This window comes from Molothrus aeneus, chromosome 1, assembly GCF_037042795.1.
Source record: "Molothrus aeneus isolate 106 chromosome 1, BPBGC_Maene_1.0, whole genome shotgun sequence".
Lineage (NCBI taxonomy): Eukaryota > Metazoa > Chordata > Aves > Passeriformes > Icteridae > Molothrus > Molothrus aeneus.
Genome location: NC_089646.1, coordinates 9,086,018 through 9,105,194, shown reverse-complemented (window position 1 = coordinate 9,105,194; position 19,177 = coordinate 9,086,018). Strand labels below are relative to the sequence as shown.

The following is a 19,177-nucleotide window of genomic DNA, read 5'->3' as shown; positions in this document are numbered from 1 at the left end:
CCCAAATCTGACTTTTCTTGCTCAGCACCCTCTGTTCCCCTTTACCATCCAACACCCTTGTGGGATCAGGCCCTGAAGCTACAGAGCCATGAATGCCAGCAGTGACTGTAGCAGGAGTGGAAACAAGAGCTGCACCAGAGCTTGCTGCCAGAAATGTCACTGAAATTACTACTACTCTTCTCTCTTTTAATCTTATCTCTTTTACAGGCTCTCTCATCAGCTTCTCAATGAGCTATAAGCATTGTAATAACATTAATTAGGTGTCCATTAGTATCACAGATATGACTTTTCATGCAGCACTACGGAGATACAGATTTATAAAATGTCAATATTTTCTTTCCCTGCATTATGTTAATCATGCTGTGAGTTGCCACATGAACAGGCCTCATGGAGGCTGGGATATTTATGCTGATTTAACATTTACAAGCCGCCAGTCTGCCTGGGCACTGTGCTCTGCACAAACACATGTGAAAGGCTAATGGGCTGCACTGAAATATGTGCCTGACTTAAGTAATTTTATAAACACTTTAAGCACATTAGGACACTTACACTGCTCTGCAGACACAGGGCCTGGTCCTATTCCCTGTCAAACTGGTGGCAAAATTCCCACTGAATTCCCTGAGACCCAGTTCACTGGGCCTCAGCTAAGCAAATGTGCAGTAAATGTGCAATAAATGTACAGTAAAGGTGCACTAAATGTAGAAAATGCAGACTCACTTCCACAGAGCAGAGAACACCTGGAGTCCAAGATACACAGGGAATGTGCTGGGAGATGGGACCATGCAGGGGCTGGGCTGAGCCTGCCATGTTGAGGAGGTGTTTACACAAGTGCAATGTTTGAGCAGGGTTTATTCCTGCCCAAATTCCTTCCCAGGGTAGGTGCCTGCAGTACCTGTGCTGGGGGAAATCTGCCTCACAAACATTTATGAGTTCTGCCATCCAGTTCCACATTTTGTGTGGAATGCCCTTCTGGCTTAAGGCTGGACTGAGTGGACATGGACAGAGCTCCTCAGCTGGGCTGCAGCGTTGGATGGACAGGTGGATCAGGACACAGCCAAGAATAGTCCCCAAATGTCACGCTGCAAGGAGGTAAGATGATGGGACATATCAAGTCACCTCCCCTAAACATACTGATTACCTTCTTAAACACACACCTAGTTAGAAAAGGTCTTGGGTGACTCCAACATCAGCTTTTCCTTCCTGTCAGCATCAGCTTGCCAACTCCCACTCCAGTCTCCAGCCCCCTCCCCTTATTCCCTGTGACCCCATGAGTTTCCACAGCATCACCTTCCTCATCCTTCACCTCTCCCCTTTGCACACAGAAAATTCAGCAAAGCAGAGGCTGCTGCCCCCACGTTGCCCATGTATCACAATGATATTTTCTGAAAAATCCCTTTGCCAGGATTTTTCTCCAGAGAAACTGAGAAGCTTCAGAAAATAAATATAAACAATAATTATCTGATTACTTGGAATGCAATTTGAAAGTTGCTTACCAACTTGTATCTTTGAATAATTCCGTGTGAGTTATTTTTATTTTATGACCAATCTCAGTCCAGCTGTGTCAGACTCTCTGGTCAGTCATGAGTTTTTATTATTCATTCTTGTCTAACCTTCTGATGTATCCTTTCTCATTCTTTAGTATAGTTTCAGTATATAATTTCATATAGTATAATATAGTAGAATAGAATAGAATAGAATAGAATAGAATAGAATAGAATAGAATAGAATTATAATGTAATATCATATCATATAATATCACAAAATAATAAATCAGCCTTATGAGAACTTGGAGTCAGATTCTCATCTCTCACCTTGTCCTGGGGACCCTCACAACACCACAACACCCATGTTGTCCTTTGGACTGTCCTTGCCGTGTCCCCCTTACAGATATCTGCTGTCCCCCTCTGTGGCAGCTTTCTGAGCCAGGAGGGGTTGTGCAGGTCGGGGTTTGCTCAGCATCAAATGCTGCAGGGATTGATCCACCCCAGGAGCTCCCAGGCCTGATGGAGCCCAGCAGCTGCTCCTGCTGCTGTCAGAGTTTGTGCTGGAGGAGCCTTGTTTGTTTCTTTTCACGAGAGCAGTTTCTGTTGGCATCGGTTGGTCTGAATGTCAGCATCACAGTATCCTCATCCTGCAGCACTTATTTCATGTAGTCCTGACATGATAACTATATCCACTTAATCTTGCATGGAAATTTCTTTTCAGTGTCCATTGGCCTGCACTGATTTATGCAGACACTGCTTTCTTGTGTCACTGTGAACTGTTCTCCATAGATTTTCTGTGTCATTGATTTGCCATCATCTCCACAATCCAATACAATTTTCCTCCACTTGCATTTGATATTCTTATGTTGACACCAAAGACCTGCATCACTAATATTGTATTAACATCATTTTGACATGGGAAGAAACCCTCACTCTAATAACATTTACTGATATTAACTCACCATAATGCAGTTACCAGTAATTTGCTTCCAGAGGATTGAGTCTTTGGACTTGATGTTCACCCATCCTCTTCAAAGTGCTCCTGATGATTGTACCCTGCAATGCACTTTCCTCTCTAAATTAGTATTAATAATGCAATAGCAATAATCTGATCCGATTTTCAAAGACACTGCAAGCATTTAATTCACACAACAACCTAGGCAAGAAATACTCATCCTGTTGCATACAGCAACAAGCTGGAGAGGTTTTTAAGTTTGCTTTGTGAAAAACTAGTAGAGGATTCTTGGAGTAAGGAATAGCCCAAGGGCTTTGTCAGTTGTGTGAGAGACTCACAGCCCTTCAGCTCCTCTACCTGACCCAGACAGGCTCCAGATGGCTGCCCTGACCTGCTGGCCATTCCCCATTCAAAGATTTCATTTTTTGTTACAGTCAGAGATTCTGGCTCAGGCCCTAGCAATCTCTCTCAACAAAATTTAATCAGTGCTGATATGTTCCCATGAAAAGTTTCAGTTTTAATAAATCAGCATTTTCCAAGAGAAAAACATCTGGTTGGAAAACTCCCAGCCCACTCACATCTCTGCTATCAGCTACAGAAAGTCAATATTATTCTCCATCATCAGGACCACCTCTACACTCCAATTTTTAAAGAAAGTTAAACTAAGGTCCTGATAAAGAATATGATTTTTTTAGAGGTGCCCAAATGATGGAAGACCCCAGCAATTTCATAGGACTCCTGTTCCAAAGTCACTTGTAAGCTTTTGAAAATCCCAGTTTAAATCTATCATTTTGAAGTGCAGCTTGATTTTAACAGTCTGGGGTTCAAAGACATGGCAAAAGCTAAACAAAGCTTTTTTGAGACCCACAGAGCAAGATGACACTGTGCACAGAGTGGTGAGAAGAGGAAATTTTGAGCACTCTTCTCTCTCACATGTGGAGAGGGCAGCAAACCTGGACTCTTTGCAGGGGGAGACAGCTCTTTTTTCTTTTTAATAGCCATGTTTGTCACCTGGCCCCAGTTCCACTCATTCACCAATATCATTTGAACTGTCAAAAAAACCAGCCAGAGCAGGGCCCCTGGCAAAAGGAGATGTTGGAGCCATGACCCACAGGTACCTTTTTGAAAACCACACTCCTCTGTGTCTTATCCATTGTCAGAGTCATGGAATCACAGAATCACTCAATGATTTGGGTTGCAAGGGACCTTTAAGATCATCCAATTCCAACACCTCAGCCACTGGCAGGGATTCCACCCCCTAGATCAGGTTGCCCAGGGCCCCATCCACCCCAGACTTGAGGACACCAAGCAGCCCAGTACTAACTCCCAGTAGCAATCCTGAGGTACTCACAGCCCACTGAGAAACTCTGGGGGAAACAAAAGGATTTTCCAAGTTGCCCACAGCCCCTCTTCTACTCACTGAAACAATCTATTCAGTAGAGAGCTTTAGGAGAGCTCAGTATTAAATTGTCATTTTGTCAATAAAATGTCATTCCATCAATAGTATGTCCAGGTGGCCAAATGTTTCTGCATAATTAATTCAACTGATGCATTAAGGAATGTTATACACAATATTAATCAAAAACTACTGTCAATATAAGGACCACATATAAACCCAGCTAAGAAAACTACAAACCTGTTTGAAAGCTGAGCTTTTTTCCCAAGGTGATCCTTCAATCTACAGAGATGGGGATTCTGCCATTGAAAATACCTTTAAGAAAATAGCATGATAGTCCATGGAATTATGTTATTTAATTTCTCAACTGTTTTGTCATCAGAAGGGCATTACTAGGATCTGAACTTAAATTGTACCATCAGATACCCAGGGATCACAGAGACCAGAGCCCTCAAGGAAGTAGCATTTGTGGTTCCTGGGAAACTCTATAATTTTGGCATTTGTGTTTGTCTGGAATAAAAATAAACTGCAAATGTTGTACAACTTTCTGAGAAAACAGAGCTTTGAGAATACTCTGTCAAGCCAAGTAAAATCATTTTCTTGCAGTGTGGATTGAAATGGTTTGCCACGTCAAATTTTTTTGCAAAGTCAGTTCTGCAGTGAAAATGAGGTTATTTAATCCCAGGACCTTCAGGGATTCACTCCTCTGTGAGCAGCTGCTGAGCACAGGGGTGGCTGATTGCAGAGAGCACTGACCACTGCTGACCATCACTGACCACTGCTGACCATTACTGACCATTACTGACCACTACTGACCATTACTGACCACTACTGACCACTGCCAACCATCACTGACCACCACTGACCACCATTGACCATCACTGACCATCACTGACCACCACTGACCACCATTGACCATCACTGACCGTTACTGACCACTGCTGACCATTACTGATCATCACTGACCACCACTGACCACCATTCACCATCACTGACCATCACTGACCACCGCTGACCATTACTGATCATCACTGACCACCACTGACCATCACTGACCACTGCTGACCATTACTGACCATTACTGACCACTACTGACCATTACTGATCATCACTAACCACTACTGAACATCAATGACCACTGCTGATGACTACTGACCATTGCCGACCATCACTGACCATCACTGACCATCACTGACCATTACTGACCACCACTGACCATCGCTGACCACCACTGACCATCGCTGACCATCGCTGACCATCACTGACCACGTCTGACCTCTCCCTCTTTGCCTGGAGCTCCGCAGGCGCTGCCTCTCCCTGCCCAGCCACCCCTGCTGTCCCTCCTCACCTGCCACCACCCTGTCCCTCCATTCCCCCAGCCCCAGCAGCTCTGTCTCTGGTGTCCCCCAGCTCTGTCTCTGGTGTTCCCCAGCCCCAGCACCGCTGTCTCTGGTGTCCCCCAGCTCTGTCTCTGGTGTCCCCCAGCCCCAGCAGCTCTGTCTCTGGTGTCCCCCAGCTCTGTCTCTGGTGTCCCCCAGCTCTGTCTCTGGTGTCCCCCAGCCCCAGCAGCTCTGTCTCTGGTGTCCCCCAGCTCTGTCTCTGGTGTCCCCCAGCCCCAGCAGCTCTGTCTCTGGTGTCCCCCAGCTCTGTCTCTGGTGTCCCCCAGCCCTGAATTCCCTGCCAGCCCCGCAGGTGCGGTACCGCAGCGCTCCGGAGCATCCCGGACCCGGCTCCGCTGTCCCCGCTGTCCCCGCTGTCCCCGCTGTCCCTCAGTCCCACGGGAGGCACAAAACCCAGCGGCAGGGAGGGAAATCCTGCTCAGAGGCGGAGCGGGAGCGAGGGCAGCCCCTGGAGGTGCAGCCGAGCGGGATGCGCCGCTCACGGAGGAGGAGGCACTTTGGGAAGTTTTATGGTTTGGCCAGAGCTGGGTTTGTGGGATCGGTGACCGGGGGTGTGCCCAGTGCCAGGGCTGACCCCGGCCAGCCGCGCTGTAAATCAGGGCTCAGCGCAAACATCCTCACCGGGAGACCTTAACCCGGCTGAAAAAACGAGATTATTTCTTTACCTGGGTCTTTGAAGTGGCTGAGGCATTTTTGTTTAAAAAAAAAAAATGCAGGCAGATATTTCAGATATTCGGGGATTTCAGTCCACTCTGATCAAATGTGTGAAAACGGGAGCAAGTAAAAACAGGTCTTAGAAAGGGTATTTTAGGCATATTTATTTACAGACAAAGTCAGCAGCTCTGCTAAGGTCAATAATAATTCAGACAGGGAAAATACAGCATCGTTCTCACTCCTGAGAGAGTCACCAGTATGAGGCTCAATGAACAATGCAGCAGCATCTACATGAGCTCTGTTGGATTTTATATTGACAATAAATTTGAATATTTTCAGAAAATTTTCAATCATTTTGTTTGCATCAGTCATTCTACCACAAAAATAGCTCCACTGTAATCAGCTGCAGAAGCAAAGCAATTTAATTCTGCTCTTATAATTAAGCATTTTATTCTGAAGTTAATAGTATGAACTTCAAACGATTTTCTTGCCTTCTATAAACAAGATCATGTTCTAGAAAATTTCATCAGAGATGTTTTTAATTTCATTACCTCCTTGTGATTATTTTCTATCCTTAACATGGGAAAATTTATTCTATGTTGTTATCTGTCCCCAGAAAATTTTAGGTGTCACAAGTTGACAGGTTCTGCACAAATAAGCCACTTAAGCAAAGAAACCACTTAGATTTATCTATTTTATTTGTGTCTGATATTCTCAGTGTGTCTGCATTTTAAATGTATTTTAATGTAAAGGTTAATGGAGTTTTAATAAAGGGCAGATGGCTACTCTAATTGCAGAACACACAGCATACTCTCTTAAAAACCTCTTTAGCTGGCTAGACAGATATTAATAATTCTGAATGCCATTAGAAAAGCAGAGGTTTGAATCAAATCATTCTTCAAAATTACATTTATTATTAAACCAAAACTGCAATCATTGCATACATTTTGCAAAGAAAAAATTGTATTATCAATATATTTCCCGTCAAGTAATCCTTTGAATACTCTATTATCTATTAAAATTATTTCTATTAAAACACCAAGTGTTCAACTTGCTATTATATATTGTTTTTCAGCCAGATGTCAACTTTCAGCCTTTTTTTCCTTTAACTCTCTAAACATTTTACTAGTCACTCATTCTGCTCCCCACTCCACTAATTTGATTTTTTTTTTTGCAAGAGCATGATTCCTGGCTCACATACCATTATGCATGCACATCACAATCCCTGGTATGTGTCTTAAAAAAGGGAAGAGAAAAGGAAATAAAAAGCATGAATAAAAAGCATGAATAAAAATCCCCTGCTATTTTGTACTAGGCCCTGTGCCAAGGAGAGCCTCCTACCTCCAGAAAAAACAGTGAAAGCAAACTGGATCTATGAATATCTTCAGAGCAGCCAGTTCACCCTGGGAGAGGAAGGTGGCCAAATGCTATGCAGAAATCAAGAAGCCACAGGTAAAAATACTGTGGGGTTTATCACCAAAATAATTCGATTTTTTTGAGCATTTAGAGGCAGGCATTTCAAAGGGCTGATTAAATCCTCAGGAGCTCTGATGTGAATCTGAAGGCACAGCAGAATGGCCATGTAACACCTAAAATAATTTAAACCGGACAGCAATTTTCTGCTTTGGAAATAATTCCTCTAACCTCTTCCTGCCCCTACTGCAGACCCCTCAGCACAAGCCCATGTACACCATAACCATCCCCATCACCCTCTGAAATTAGCAGTTACATTAACAAGGTTTTGAATTATTGGCTGGGATGCAGTTTGGGGCTCTCCAATGGAAGAGAAGTAAGTTTTATATCATTTTATGAACAGACATTAATCAATGCTAAATCACAATGAGAGTCTTATGGAATCACATATTACAATCTCCTGAATCACAGGAGGAGCTCACTGTGATTGATGTGACTACAGTGGCATTTGGTGCCATCAATAGTGAGAGCAGCTCCCGTTTAGGTTTTCCCATATTAGGTGCTTTTTTGAGCCCACCGTGGATGGGAGGGACCTTTGGAGCCCTGGCCAGAAACAATAGTATTTGCCACATTATTAATCTACCCTGATGATTCATCTTTTATCCTTCCTGGCATTTATGTTGTTCCTGTGACATGCACACTGGATGCCCAAAGAGTCCCAGAGCTGAACAGCCTGAAGGTGAAGAGAGGCTTTTGTGTGTATCCTGGAGAGGTGGCAGGTGTCCCACTCTGCATCCACATGGAGCTCTTATTTCTCCAAATAATTCCTCTAAAATAATTACAAAAGGCTTTTTCTGGTTAGAGAGAGGGTCCCATGGAGGCAGGGCTGGAGATGGAGATGGGAACCACCTAAATATGGAAGCTCAAGGCAGCCTCCAAGATCTATGGACCCTGTCACATTCCCATTTGGAGAGTGCAGTGACACCAGTGACAGCAAAGCACAGCTCTGCCTGCTGCAGGAGGGACTCTGTGCACAGCTTTTCTTTGTCCAAGCTATCATGGAGAGCTCCAGAGTCGCCCCAGACGTGGGTGGGAGGCAACTTCTCCGTGATGGTGTTTAAGCACAGGTCAGTGAAGGACCATGCAGGATGTCCCAGTCGCTGTGTGCAGGTGCCTGACACACTCAGCCCCACTGTGGCCCTCAGGTGCTGGAGGATGGGATGGGATGGACCAGGGAGGAGGCATCAGCTGAGGGTTGTAGCAGTAGGAGCCCCATGGGGACAGGGGAGCAGGAAGCAAAGTGTGTCCTCCACGTTGTCACAGCCCAGCCATGCTCACCTGCCCGTGCAGTGTTCCTGGCAGACCATTCCCTGCACCCATTCCCTGCTCCTGGGGGCTGCTCCCTTGGCCTTGGGTATATTCAGGTGCCCCTATGGGCTCATGGGGTCCCCTCAAGTGTCACAGCATGGGGACAGAGCTAGCCCAGCTCATGGAGAAGGTGAGACTGCAGAGAGCCTGTGACTGCACCAGGGGTAGGATGACCCTGGGAAGGAATTAAACAAGATCACCCATGTTGCCCAGCCTGTGTTTTAGGGCAGCTCTTCAGGGTTTTTCCTACACAGGAGAGGGGAGCAGAGAAGGTGAAAGAGCACCAGCCCCCCTCCAGCTGCTTCTGCCACGGGAGGGACACACATCCCCCTCCATCCCCATCCCCAACCTTGGGCAGTGCTTTGGGGAGGGCCCTGCAGGTCACCCCAGCCAGGAGAGGGCTGGTTATTTAATACCCCATTACACATATTCGATACATATTTCATTCCCTCTGTAGCACCCAGCCCAGGCTCCTGCACGGGACAGCAGCAGGGGAAGGAGTTGTCCCTGCACATCTTTTCAGCTGCCAGAGGAGGGGGGACGGGGGGAGCCCCAAACGCGTTCTGCAGCCCCCGGAACTGCGCTGCAAAACAAAGCAAAACAAAGCAAAACAGAGCAAACCCTCAGCTTTCCCCCCGAACAGCCCGGGTTGCCCGGCGGAAGGAGCAGCGCAAGCGATTTTCAGAGCGCCGCGCTGCGCGCAGCCCCCGCGGCCACGAGCGGAGCGCGGAAGGGGCCGCGGGGCGGCCGCTCCCCGGCGCGGAAAATACGCGCGGTGTTTCCCAGGGATGCACTTAGCCAGATGTTTAAGACGTATGAGAGAAGAGTAGTTAAAACCCACATTATATAGTTCTGCCTAGTCTAAAATTGCACGCGCTGACCCATATATTTTAAACTGTAAACGGACTCCAGTCACTTAAAATATTGCAACGTCGATAGGACTAATTAATTGGAAATAAGAAACGAAAGAATACAATTAAACGAGGAGAGAATCATTTTCTAATTTAATAGCGGGACATTTATAAAGATCACAAGCTAAAAGGCATCGAATGATCCTATCGACGGAGTGTTAAATCAGCGCAGCTGGAGGCGGGGAGCGGCCCCGGCCCCGCTCCCATCGCCGCCCCCGCGCAGAGCCGCGCCCCGGCCCGCGGAAGCCCCGCGCGGTGCCCTCAAATGCGGTGATGTTTTATTAGCCCCCATTTCCTAACAATAATTTATTGCGATAAAACAGACACCCGAGGTCCTCTTAAATTGTCTTTTTATAATGAATAAATTTAAACTGGCTAATTAATATATAAACTAACCCGATTTGTCAGGTTGATTTGTATTTTAGTTAATTGTGAAAGTAATTACCACACGGGCAAATTAACAGCTTTCTGGAAATGACCAAGGCTGGGTTTTTATTTCCTTCCTGGGTGAAGAAAATTCATTTTTCCCAGCTCTTGATGTGATGAATAAAAGTCATAAATCTGGGTGATTGGTGCAGGCAGAGTCTAAATGGCTTCATATTTCATTTTAGGTTTAATAGAAATATTCATGCTCTGTTTTAATGAAATTAAATTGAAGGGGGTGGACTGAGAAGCTGTCGGTCGGACTTAAAGGGGCAGCTCACTCTGGGTGGGCTTTTTGTTGTTTTCCTGTGGATGAACAAAAACTGTCCAGCGTTCGTTATTCCAGACAAACCACGAATGATGGGGGAATTGCGGCGGCAGCGGGAATAAATTTTAAATTTTTGTTTCACATTATCTGAAGAGCAAATCTAAAGCAACCCAGGCAAAACTTTGGAAAATGGCTTGCAGGGAATTAAAAAAAAAAAAAGAAAACAACCAAAAAACATCTAGGAAAAGTATCCCGGCCTCCTAAGGCATGGCCAGCTTTTTGTCCAGATGTGGGGTCTAAGGCGTAGGCAGGGTTTTGCAGACCGGCCCCTCTCTGCAGCTCGGAGATTTTGGAGTGCATGAAATGCCCTTTCCCCGGGAGGGACGGGCGGAGGCGGTCGCTCCCCGAGACCCCAGGAGGGGAAAGGTGCTGGTGGAGACCCAGCCGCCTTCGGGACCTGCCCGGAGCCCTCCCGGCAACCCCAACTTCTTTGCCGGACGAAAGGAACAAGTTTGATAAGGCAGAGGCATTTCCCAAGTGCCTGATGGTGCTGTCCCAGCCCGTTTCCCCCATCAGAACGGCCCGGGGCAGCCCCCGGCCCAGCAGCGGCCCCGGCGCGGGAGCCGCCGGCAGCCGGGGCCGCTCCGTAATGGATCTGATCTGTGACTTGTTGATTTCCCCTGAGCAAATAAGGCTTTGATGCAGTCCCGGCGAGAGTGGTTAGCTGATGAATTGACAAAAACTAATCAGCTTTATTGGGAAACAGGTTAAGGGCAGCAGAGTGTCAATAATTCTCCGCCTGACCCCCTCATCCATTAGGAGAGGCAGCTGATTAGACCGAGAAGACCCTGTGCTTTTTGCACCGAAATTGCTTTCATAAACTCACCATTATTAGCAGTCAATGCAAGCGGCTAATTTAGAGGAGACATCCCGAGGATGTCACATTTATCAGGGAGGTTTATGTATCATTATCTCATTTACAGAATGTCGCAGTGTAATATGTGTTTTTGGCAATAACGCTGGCCCGCGCCTGCGGTTTGTAGCGGATCTGGGGATATCGGGGGAGTTAATTCGGAAAAATGAGAGACACCCCCATCGCAGGGCTCCGCTGTTCCCACCGGGATTTACCCCAGAGCCCCACGCCGCCCCCTGCGTGCACCGCCCCGGCTTTTCAAAAGGCGAGATAGGGATCTGTTTGCCCACGGCCGGGCAGCGGGGGATCTGCTGAAAGGGACCACCCGGAGGTGTCGGGGAGCGCGCTCCTTGCGCTATCTCCGAGATAACCGCGCATTGTTGGCTCCCGGGCAATACACTGGATCAACACAGGTGCGGGAGCCGCGGGGAGTTCAGCAGGCCCGGATGCCCTGCGGCACCTGTGGGGACAAGCACACGGAACGGAACGGTGCGGGGGAAGGAAAAAAAAAGGCTTTAAAAATTGCGAAAGGAAAGGAAAGGAAAGGAAAGGAAAGGAAAGGAAATTTTAAAAAATCGTACTCTTAAAAAAAAAAAGTCTGGAAATCGAAATCCCTCTCCCAGAACTAAATATCCATCAGCCAAAAGATGCCACACCCGGGCCGAAAGAGCGGGGTGTCCAGACGGGGCGGCCGGCCCGAGCCCGCCCCCGGGGCGGTGATGGACCGGGGTCAGGGGACCATGCGACCCCGGTGCTCCTTCCCCACCAGCCGGCCTCGCCTTCTGCCCCATCGCCGCCGGGAGAAGCGCTCACGGCACCGCCCACCCTCCAGCGCCAGCCGCGCATCCCTCCGGCCGCGGGAGCCCCGAGGGCAGCCCTGCGCCCATGGCTCCCCGCTGGCACCGGATGGCTTCTCCTGCAGCTCGGTCCCTCGTCCCCAAAACTGCCCCGAGAAGGGGCCGCACGCTGTACCCAGAGCAGCGTCCCTGCGTGCGGGACAATCCTCAGCCTCCACGGGCCCGCACAGCCTCGGGCATCGGGAACCGGCACCGGCTCTGCCCGGGGCGCCCGCCGGTGACAGCCGCGTCCCCGTGTCCAGCGGGGACATTGGAGGGGGGTGGCCCTCACCCCTGCCGGGGCCGGGACGCAGGGAAGGAGGCGGGTGCGGGTCCACCACCCTCCTCCTCCTCCGGAATCTGTCACAGGGACAAGGTCCGGCCACTCGCTGCTCTGGGACTGCCGTGCGTGGGGCCAAAGTGACGCTCAGTGGGAAACGTGGGGCCGGTGGGGATGCCAGAGGCCACCGTTTCCTGGGGCCTTCTCAGCCCCTCGGCGCCCGGACAAAACCGAGGCGGCTCATTAAATCCATCCTGCGAGTCCGTGTTCCCTTCTCCATCCCAGGGAGCGGGGGGCATTGGGGTCTTGTGCGGCCGCGAGGCTCGGCCCCAGCCCCCGCGGCGTGTGCGGGCTGTGCTCGGTGCGTGTTTGGCTTTCCCGGCGGCAGCGGCTCTTTGGGAGCATCCCCGGGGCCCGTGTGCTGTGTGCGTGCGTGTGGCTCTGCTGTGCCACGCGTGTGCATCTTGCCAGGCCTGTGCACAGGTGTGCCCGTGTGCCTGCTGCAATTGTGTCCGCATGCCTGTCCTGCTTGTGTCTGTGTGTCTGTCGTGCGAGTGTGTCCGGAGGCTCTAGTGAGGTCAAGGTGGGGGGAAAAGTGCAGGGGAAAGGGGAACACGAGGGCACTGAGCAAAGGGTTCGTTGTCTGTATGAATGCACACCCCTCAGATGTGCTCCGGGCCTCCCTCCCAGGAGCAGTGTCAAGGAGACAGGGCCGAAGTTGTCAGATATTTTGTTGGTTGCGTCGGACTCCGTTTCTCTTCTCCATTTTTTTCCCTTTCTCCCTTACTTTTCCCCTTTTCTTCTCTTCTTTTCGTTGCTTTTACTTTTCCCACCTCAGGGGCAGGGGCCGGGAGGGACGGGGCACCCTTGTTGTGGTGGTTGTGTGTTGCCCCTGGGTGCGGGGAGCCGCGATTTGGGCATTTCCCGCAGCAGAGACCGTTCTCCGCGGGGGAGAACTTTTGGAAGGAGAACGCGTTTGTCTTGGCAGCGCTTCGTGCCGTGGCCTGACCTTTCGCTCACACGGCCGGGGCCCCCCGGGGAAGCGGGACCCTGGTAAGGAGAGACCCCTCGCCCCGCTCTTTCCCTTTTCTGTCCGAGGCTGTTTGCCTTAGATAAGCAGGTGTAATAAGGTTGTTGACAGACCCGGGATTTGGTGGCAGGGTGACTCCCTGACCCGCAGGTGTTTATTCTTTCCGACTCGTTAAAAAGCAGCCGGCGGCGCGTTTACGGCAAATATTTACCGGGTGCGGGAACGGTGGAAAACTCTCATTGGACACACGGCGGAGCCAGCGGAGAGCCGCACACTGCCGGGGCTGGGAGGGTTCTCTCCGCGGGGAGCAGCCGGGTTCCCATGGGTGTTCCGGGCTGTCCCCCTCGGCTGTCCCAGGTTAACACCCTCGGCCGTCCCGGGCTGTTCTCCATGGGTATCCCGGGTTATCGCCCCGGGTGTCCCGGACTGTTCCCCACGGGTGTCCCGGGCTGTCGCCCATGGGTATCCCGGGTTATCCCTCTTGGCTGTCCCGGGCTGTTCCCCATGAGTATCCCGGGTTATCCCCTCGGCTGTCCCGGGCTGTGCCCCTCGGGTATCCCGGGTTATCCCTCTCGGCTGTCCCGGGCTGTGCCCCTCGGGTATCCCGGGTTATCCCTCTCGGCTGTCCCGGGCTGTGCCCCTCGGGTATCCCGGGTTGTCCCCTCGGGTATCCCGGGCTGTTCCCTGGTGCCGCCGCACCAGGCGGGGGGGCGGGCGCTCGGCGGTGACGGGTGTGCGGCGCAGCCAATGGCGAGCGAGGCCGCAGCGGCGCGGGACCAATGGGAGCCGCCTGCGGCCCTTGAAGGGGCGCGCCGCGGAGCGCGGCCGCACTGCCGCCCGCCGCCGCCGGGAGACGCGGCCGGCCCGGGGCAGCCGCACGCTCCCAGCCGCCTCCCGCCGGCGCTCCCATGGAAAAATCCAAAAATTTCCGCATCGACGCGCTGCTGGCTGTCGACCCCCCCAAGGCGGCGGCGGGGCAGAGCGCGCCGCTGGCCCTGGTCACCTCGCTGGGCGGCAGCGGTAGTAGCAGCAGCGGGAGCGGCAGCCCTCCGTCCTCGTCCTCCTCTTCCTCGTCCTCTTCATCCTCCTCCGAGCACCCCTCCGGCGGCCCCGCCGACTGCCTGCGCACCGACAGCCCCTCTCCGCCTCGCCTCCTGGCCGCGCACTGCGCCCTGGTCCCCAAGCCCGGCTTCCTGCCCGGGGCGGGCTCGGGCTCGCACCCGCACCACCACGCCTCGGCGGCCGGCATGGCCCTGGGACTGCACCCCGCGGCGCCCGGCGGGCCGGGCATGCCGGCGCAGGCGGCCCTCTACGGGCACCCGGTGTACGGGTACTCGGCGCTGGGCGGGCAGCACCCGGCGCTCTCCTACCCCTACTCGCAGGTGCAGGGAGCGCACCCCTCCCACCCCGCCGCCGACCCCATCAAGCTCAGCGCCGGCACCTTCCAGCTGGACCAGTGGCTGCGGGCCTCCACCGCGGGCATGATCCTGCCCAAGATGCCCGACTTCAACTGTGAGTATCTGCATCCCTCCGCACCGCATCCCTCCGGCCCCTCCATCCCCTGTGCCGCTGCACGGCCCTGCCGGCAGCTGCCTCCTTCCGAGGGGGTAGAAGCCCTCTCCTGCCCCCGCCTAAACACGCTGCACATTTAAACTGGAAGAGACGCTTTTATTTTTTGGCAAAATTTATATTGGAAGAAAGAAATAGCGCTCCGCGATGGGAAACGGGGGTGTGCGGTCACATCGCCATTCCCTGCCCTTGAGGAGCCCCGGTCAGCCTGGGCAGGTTAAATGGGAAGGTGACAAATTGCTCCCTGCCTTTGCAAATGCCCTTTCCCGCCGTTCCCGGAGGGTAGAAGCCGCCGGGGAGGGGGAGGTGGGAGTTGGTCAGGGGCCAGGGCAGGGGCCGGAGTCCTTGTGGTGTCCCTAAAACCCCAATCTCAGTGCAACCCCCCAAAAGCGAGGTGACAAGTCGCATCACTCACTCACAGTTCTTAATTTTATTTCTCCTTTATCAGAAATGGGCGTATAATAATGATGCCAGGCCTCCTAGGCAAAGGGATGTTGGGAGGATCTGGGATCGGCCAAAAACTTGGGGTTCTGCGTTCCCTGGAGACAACGAATAGGAAAGAAGTACAGTCGGAAGGGTTTAGGTCTGGGCCCAGGAAAGGCTGGGAGTGCTGGACGGAACCCGGCAGCCCCGGAGTCCCAGCAAAGCGCCGTGCCGAGCTCTAGGCCTCGCGGCGATGGGGAACTTGCATCTGGTTTAAGCAAAGATCATTTTCGGAGGTGTGAGCTCTCGGTGGGAATGGCCGGTTTAACAATACCGGAGGTGTAGTTCTACGAAAATCATGCCAGGAAAAGAATTGCGATTTTTTTTTCCCCCCCTTCTCCTGCTCGGCACACACATTCGCAGACAAAAAAGTCCATTGTTTTCTCTCGGATTGGGATTGTTTAGACTGGAACATTCAAGAAGAAAAAATAATTAGGAAAGCTGTTAGAGTCCTGCCTCTCAAACAAGGGGCAGAGGGGAATAAATAACCAAGCAAAACGAGTCTCGGAAAATCGCACCGCGGTGAGAAAATCTCCCGGGCGCTGCGGTCGGGAGCGGACACTGTCCTATTCTTTCTGCCGCTTTAGCGAGCTGTCTCCAACCGTGGCCGGGGAGCAGAAGCCGCCCTTTCCCAGATTTTTTATTTTTCTAAACCTAATAAGCCAAAGTATCTAAATAATTTGAGAAATGGGCAGTAGTGCTGCCGGGTCTTATGCCTAGGGGTGTCGGGGCCTTCGAAGAGGCTCAGTTCCCTCTTTCTCCTGGCTGAATTTTTTTAATTGTTTTGGTATTTTTTCCCCCCTCTCTAATAAATCCTTAGTTTTAGTTATTTTTTAATGCAGAAAACACGCCTTTTTTTTTCTTTTTCTTTTTTTTTTTTTTTCCTCTCTCCCGCTCCCGTTTCCAATACAGTTTTCTAGTCCTCGTTGATGATTTACACTCCGAGGGGCAGCCGGTGCAGGGCGCGGAGCGGGCCCCGGTCTCGGTCCCGGTCCCGGCCTGCAATCCCGCTAATTAAACGGATATGGGCGGGCAGGGAGTGCGGCAGGTTTAACTAAAACATTAAATGGAGCAAATTGCCGCTCCCCGGAGAGCCCCGTGCCCCTTCGCCGCGATCCCTGCCTTCGGTTTATTGTCTCGCATTTGTTAGGCTCTTGGGAAATCAAGAGACATATTTTCCTTTATTTAAAAGATTTCATTTAATTCCTTTTTTTTTTGGTCCCTGTGGGCGATCCCCTGACACGGCGGAAGCCGAGAAACCCCGGAGTCAGGGGGGCTGGAGGCGATCCCCGCTGGATGATGGTCCAGCCTTGCTCCAGCCTTTCCTGCTTCCCAGCGCCCTCCCGGGGGATGCTCGGCAGGGCGGCTCCGCGCTCACCTCCGGCTCCCCCTTCTCCTTTCCCAGCCCAGGCGCAGTCCAACCTCCTGGGAAAGTGCCGCCGACCCCGCACGGCCTTCACCAGCCAGCAGCTGCTGGAGCTGGAGCACCAGTTCAAGCTGAACAAGTACCTCTCCCGGCCCAAGCGCTTCGAGGTGGCCACGTCGCTCATGCTGACCGAGACGCAGGTGAGTGTCCCCGGCCCCGTGGGCTGGCCGGGCGGGGCAGCCCCGGCGGGCGGTGGATGAGGGGATGTGCTTGTGTCCCGTCTCCCCCAGGTGAAGATCTGGTTCCAGAACCGGCGCATGAAGTGGAAGCGCAGCAAGAAGGCGAAGGAGCAGGCGGCACAGGAGGCCGAGAAGCCGAAGGGGGGAGGCGGCGAGGACAAGGGGGATGAGGACCTGCTGCTGCCCGCCCCCGAGAAGAGCGCCGGCAGGAGGATGCGGGAGCTGCCCGACAGTGAACCTGAGGATGAGGAAGACGAAGAAGAGGAAGACGAGGCGGCGGCGGCCGGGAGATGCTGCCCGTACCACTCCTCCGACTGTTCCGAGGCGGACGAGGAGGACACGCAGCCCCGGGGCCGGCACGGAGCCCCGGCGCAGCCCCAGTGAGCCCCCCGCGGGTCCAGCTCCTCCAGCCGTCCCGCCGCTCCCGGATGGCACCGGTCCCGCTCCCCCCTTGTTCTGATTTCTCCCTGCTTGGAGAGGGATGGAGAAGAGGATCCTCCGCATGCCGGGCGGGGAAGAGGATTTATCGTGAATACAGTGTTATTATTGACTGAAAACCAGACAAAACTTGAGCTCCCACACCCCCCACCCCTGCCCCCTGGAATCGCGTTCCTTTCGCTGAGTATTGGAAATGTTTTGTTCTTACTATATATCGGGAAATCTGTTTATGTCATGAACGTTAAAACTGCTGGAAATCTCAATACTGTCTTTATTTTTGTATATCATATTTATAAAAAAAAATTGCCTCTACTTATGCATGCTAAATTATTCCCCAGGTCCTCCCACCCGTGCGATGGGGGGGAGAAAATAAACGGCGTTTTTTACTGGAGGTGTCCGAGCGCTGTGTGAGGGGAGGATGCTCCCGGGCCAGGGCATCCCGGTGCTTTGGGGGATGCCGAAGCGCTCGGGAGGGAGCCGGGAACCACTTCATAATCCTAATTTAGCCCGGCGCTACAGCTGTAATGTCTGATATGGAGAGGATAGTCCCGAGAGGAGGGCCTCGGTACCGGAGGGAGCAGCGCTCGGGGTCCCGGGGAGGCGGCAGCGCTCCTGGCCCTGCGATGCTTTTGGGAGCTCGGAGAGTGGCGGAGGCATCCCCTCCCAAGGGAATGGGGCCTAGGAAAGGAGGGAGCAGCGCTGCTTTCCTGGGGCGGCTCCACGCCCAAAGGAGCGAGGCGCTCCCGTGCCCTCCCCGGTCCCGAGGACGGGACCCCCGGCTCCCCGCCCCGCCGGCGCTGGAGCGCGGGGTTTCCGATAACTGCGCCATTTATCTCGCCAATAAATTTGCGGATCAATTAATCCCTGTCACCGAGGCTCTTCCCCAAATCAATTATAGCGAATTTAAATATAATCACTGGCTCGTCCCCACCAGCTCAGGGCCACGTCTGGCAATTCATCGCCGTGAATGAATTACAGGGAGGCTCCGCTCCGCTCCCGCGTAGGGCCGCGCAATGGGGCGGAAGGACGCGGATCCCGCATCCCGCCGCTCGTGGGGCACCGCTCCCCTTCCTAGCCCCAGAGGATGAGAATGAGGAGCTCTGAAACACAGAGCTTTCTCACTCCCGTGCATTTTAAAAACAAAACAATAATAATTAAAATAAAGATATTTTCTACAAAATCGCTTTAACCTGTCCTGTAAGGCCACAGTGTCGCCCCTCTTAACGGCTTCTGTAAAAATCGGCCCAGTGAAACACAGGCCGGCGGATGCATGAGATTTTGGGATGAGATTCAGGAAGGAAAAGTGTTATCCCTGACGGAGCGCTTCAGGTGGCTCGGCTGGAGGTGGCATCCCCACATAACCAGCTCACGGGCCCCGCACACCCCGTGCCCCGGGGCGATACGCCAAAAATCACGATATATCAAAAATGTGAACAGATCCCACGTGTCAAAAGACTTGATCGGGTTAATCTCGATTTGGGCTTTACCGATACCTAACGCCTTGAAACGATCCCGTCGGATCTGATTTAAAGGCTCTGAGGCTCTGATTTAAATTTCTAAACGATTTTCTTTTGGTCGCAGGCTGTGGAGACTTCAAGGCGATAGAAAAACAAAGGCGTTGGTATCTCTGTGGTTTTTCACGCCGCTGGCTGAGGCTGCGTCTTCGTGGGTGAGCGGCCGGGTAGGAGCGCGCAAAAACCGCGTAGGGCCGCGGTGGCTCCTCCGCCCTAATCCCGGCGACACATCAGCAG

General features: G+C 52.3%; 1 protein-coding gene across 1 annotated transcript; it reads left to right on the top strand.

Moving 5' to 3' along the window:
• The first annotated feature begins 14,224 nt into the window (after positions 1-14,224).
• MNX1 (motor neuron and pancreas homeobox 1) lies at positions 14,225-17,372 on the top strand. Its single transcript, XM_066558147.1, has 3 exons — positions 14,225-14,843; positions 16,789-16,949; positions 17,040-17,372. The coding sequence occupies exons 1-3, from the start codon at positions 14,240-14,242 to the stop codon at positions 17,370-17,372; spliced, it is 1,098 nt and encodes a 365-aa protein (XP_066414244.1). The 5' UTR covers positions 14,225-14,239.
• Positions 17,373-19,177: the final 1,805 nt, after the last annotated feature.

Excerpts from the sequence above, each read along its gene's own strand:
- MNX1 (XM_066558147.1), top strand. The coding sequence starts at position 14,240 with ATGGAAAAATCCAAAAATTTCCGCATCGACGCGCTGCTGGCTGTCGAC. Across the intron at positions 14,844-16,788 it reads CAAGATGCCCGACTTCAACT|CCCAGGCGCAGTCCAACCTC; the intron begins GTGAGTATCTGC and ends CTCCTTTCCCAG. Across the intron at positions 16,950-17,039 it reads TCATGCTGACCGAGACGCAG|GTGAAGATCTGGTTCCAGAA; the intron begins GTGAGTGTCCCC and ends CGTCTCCCCCAG.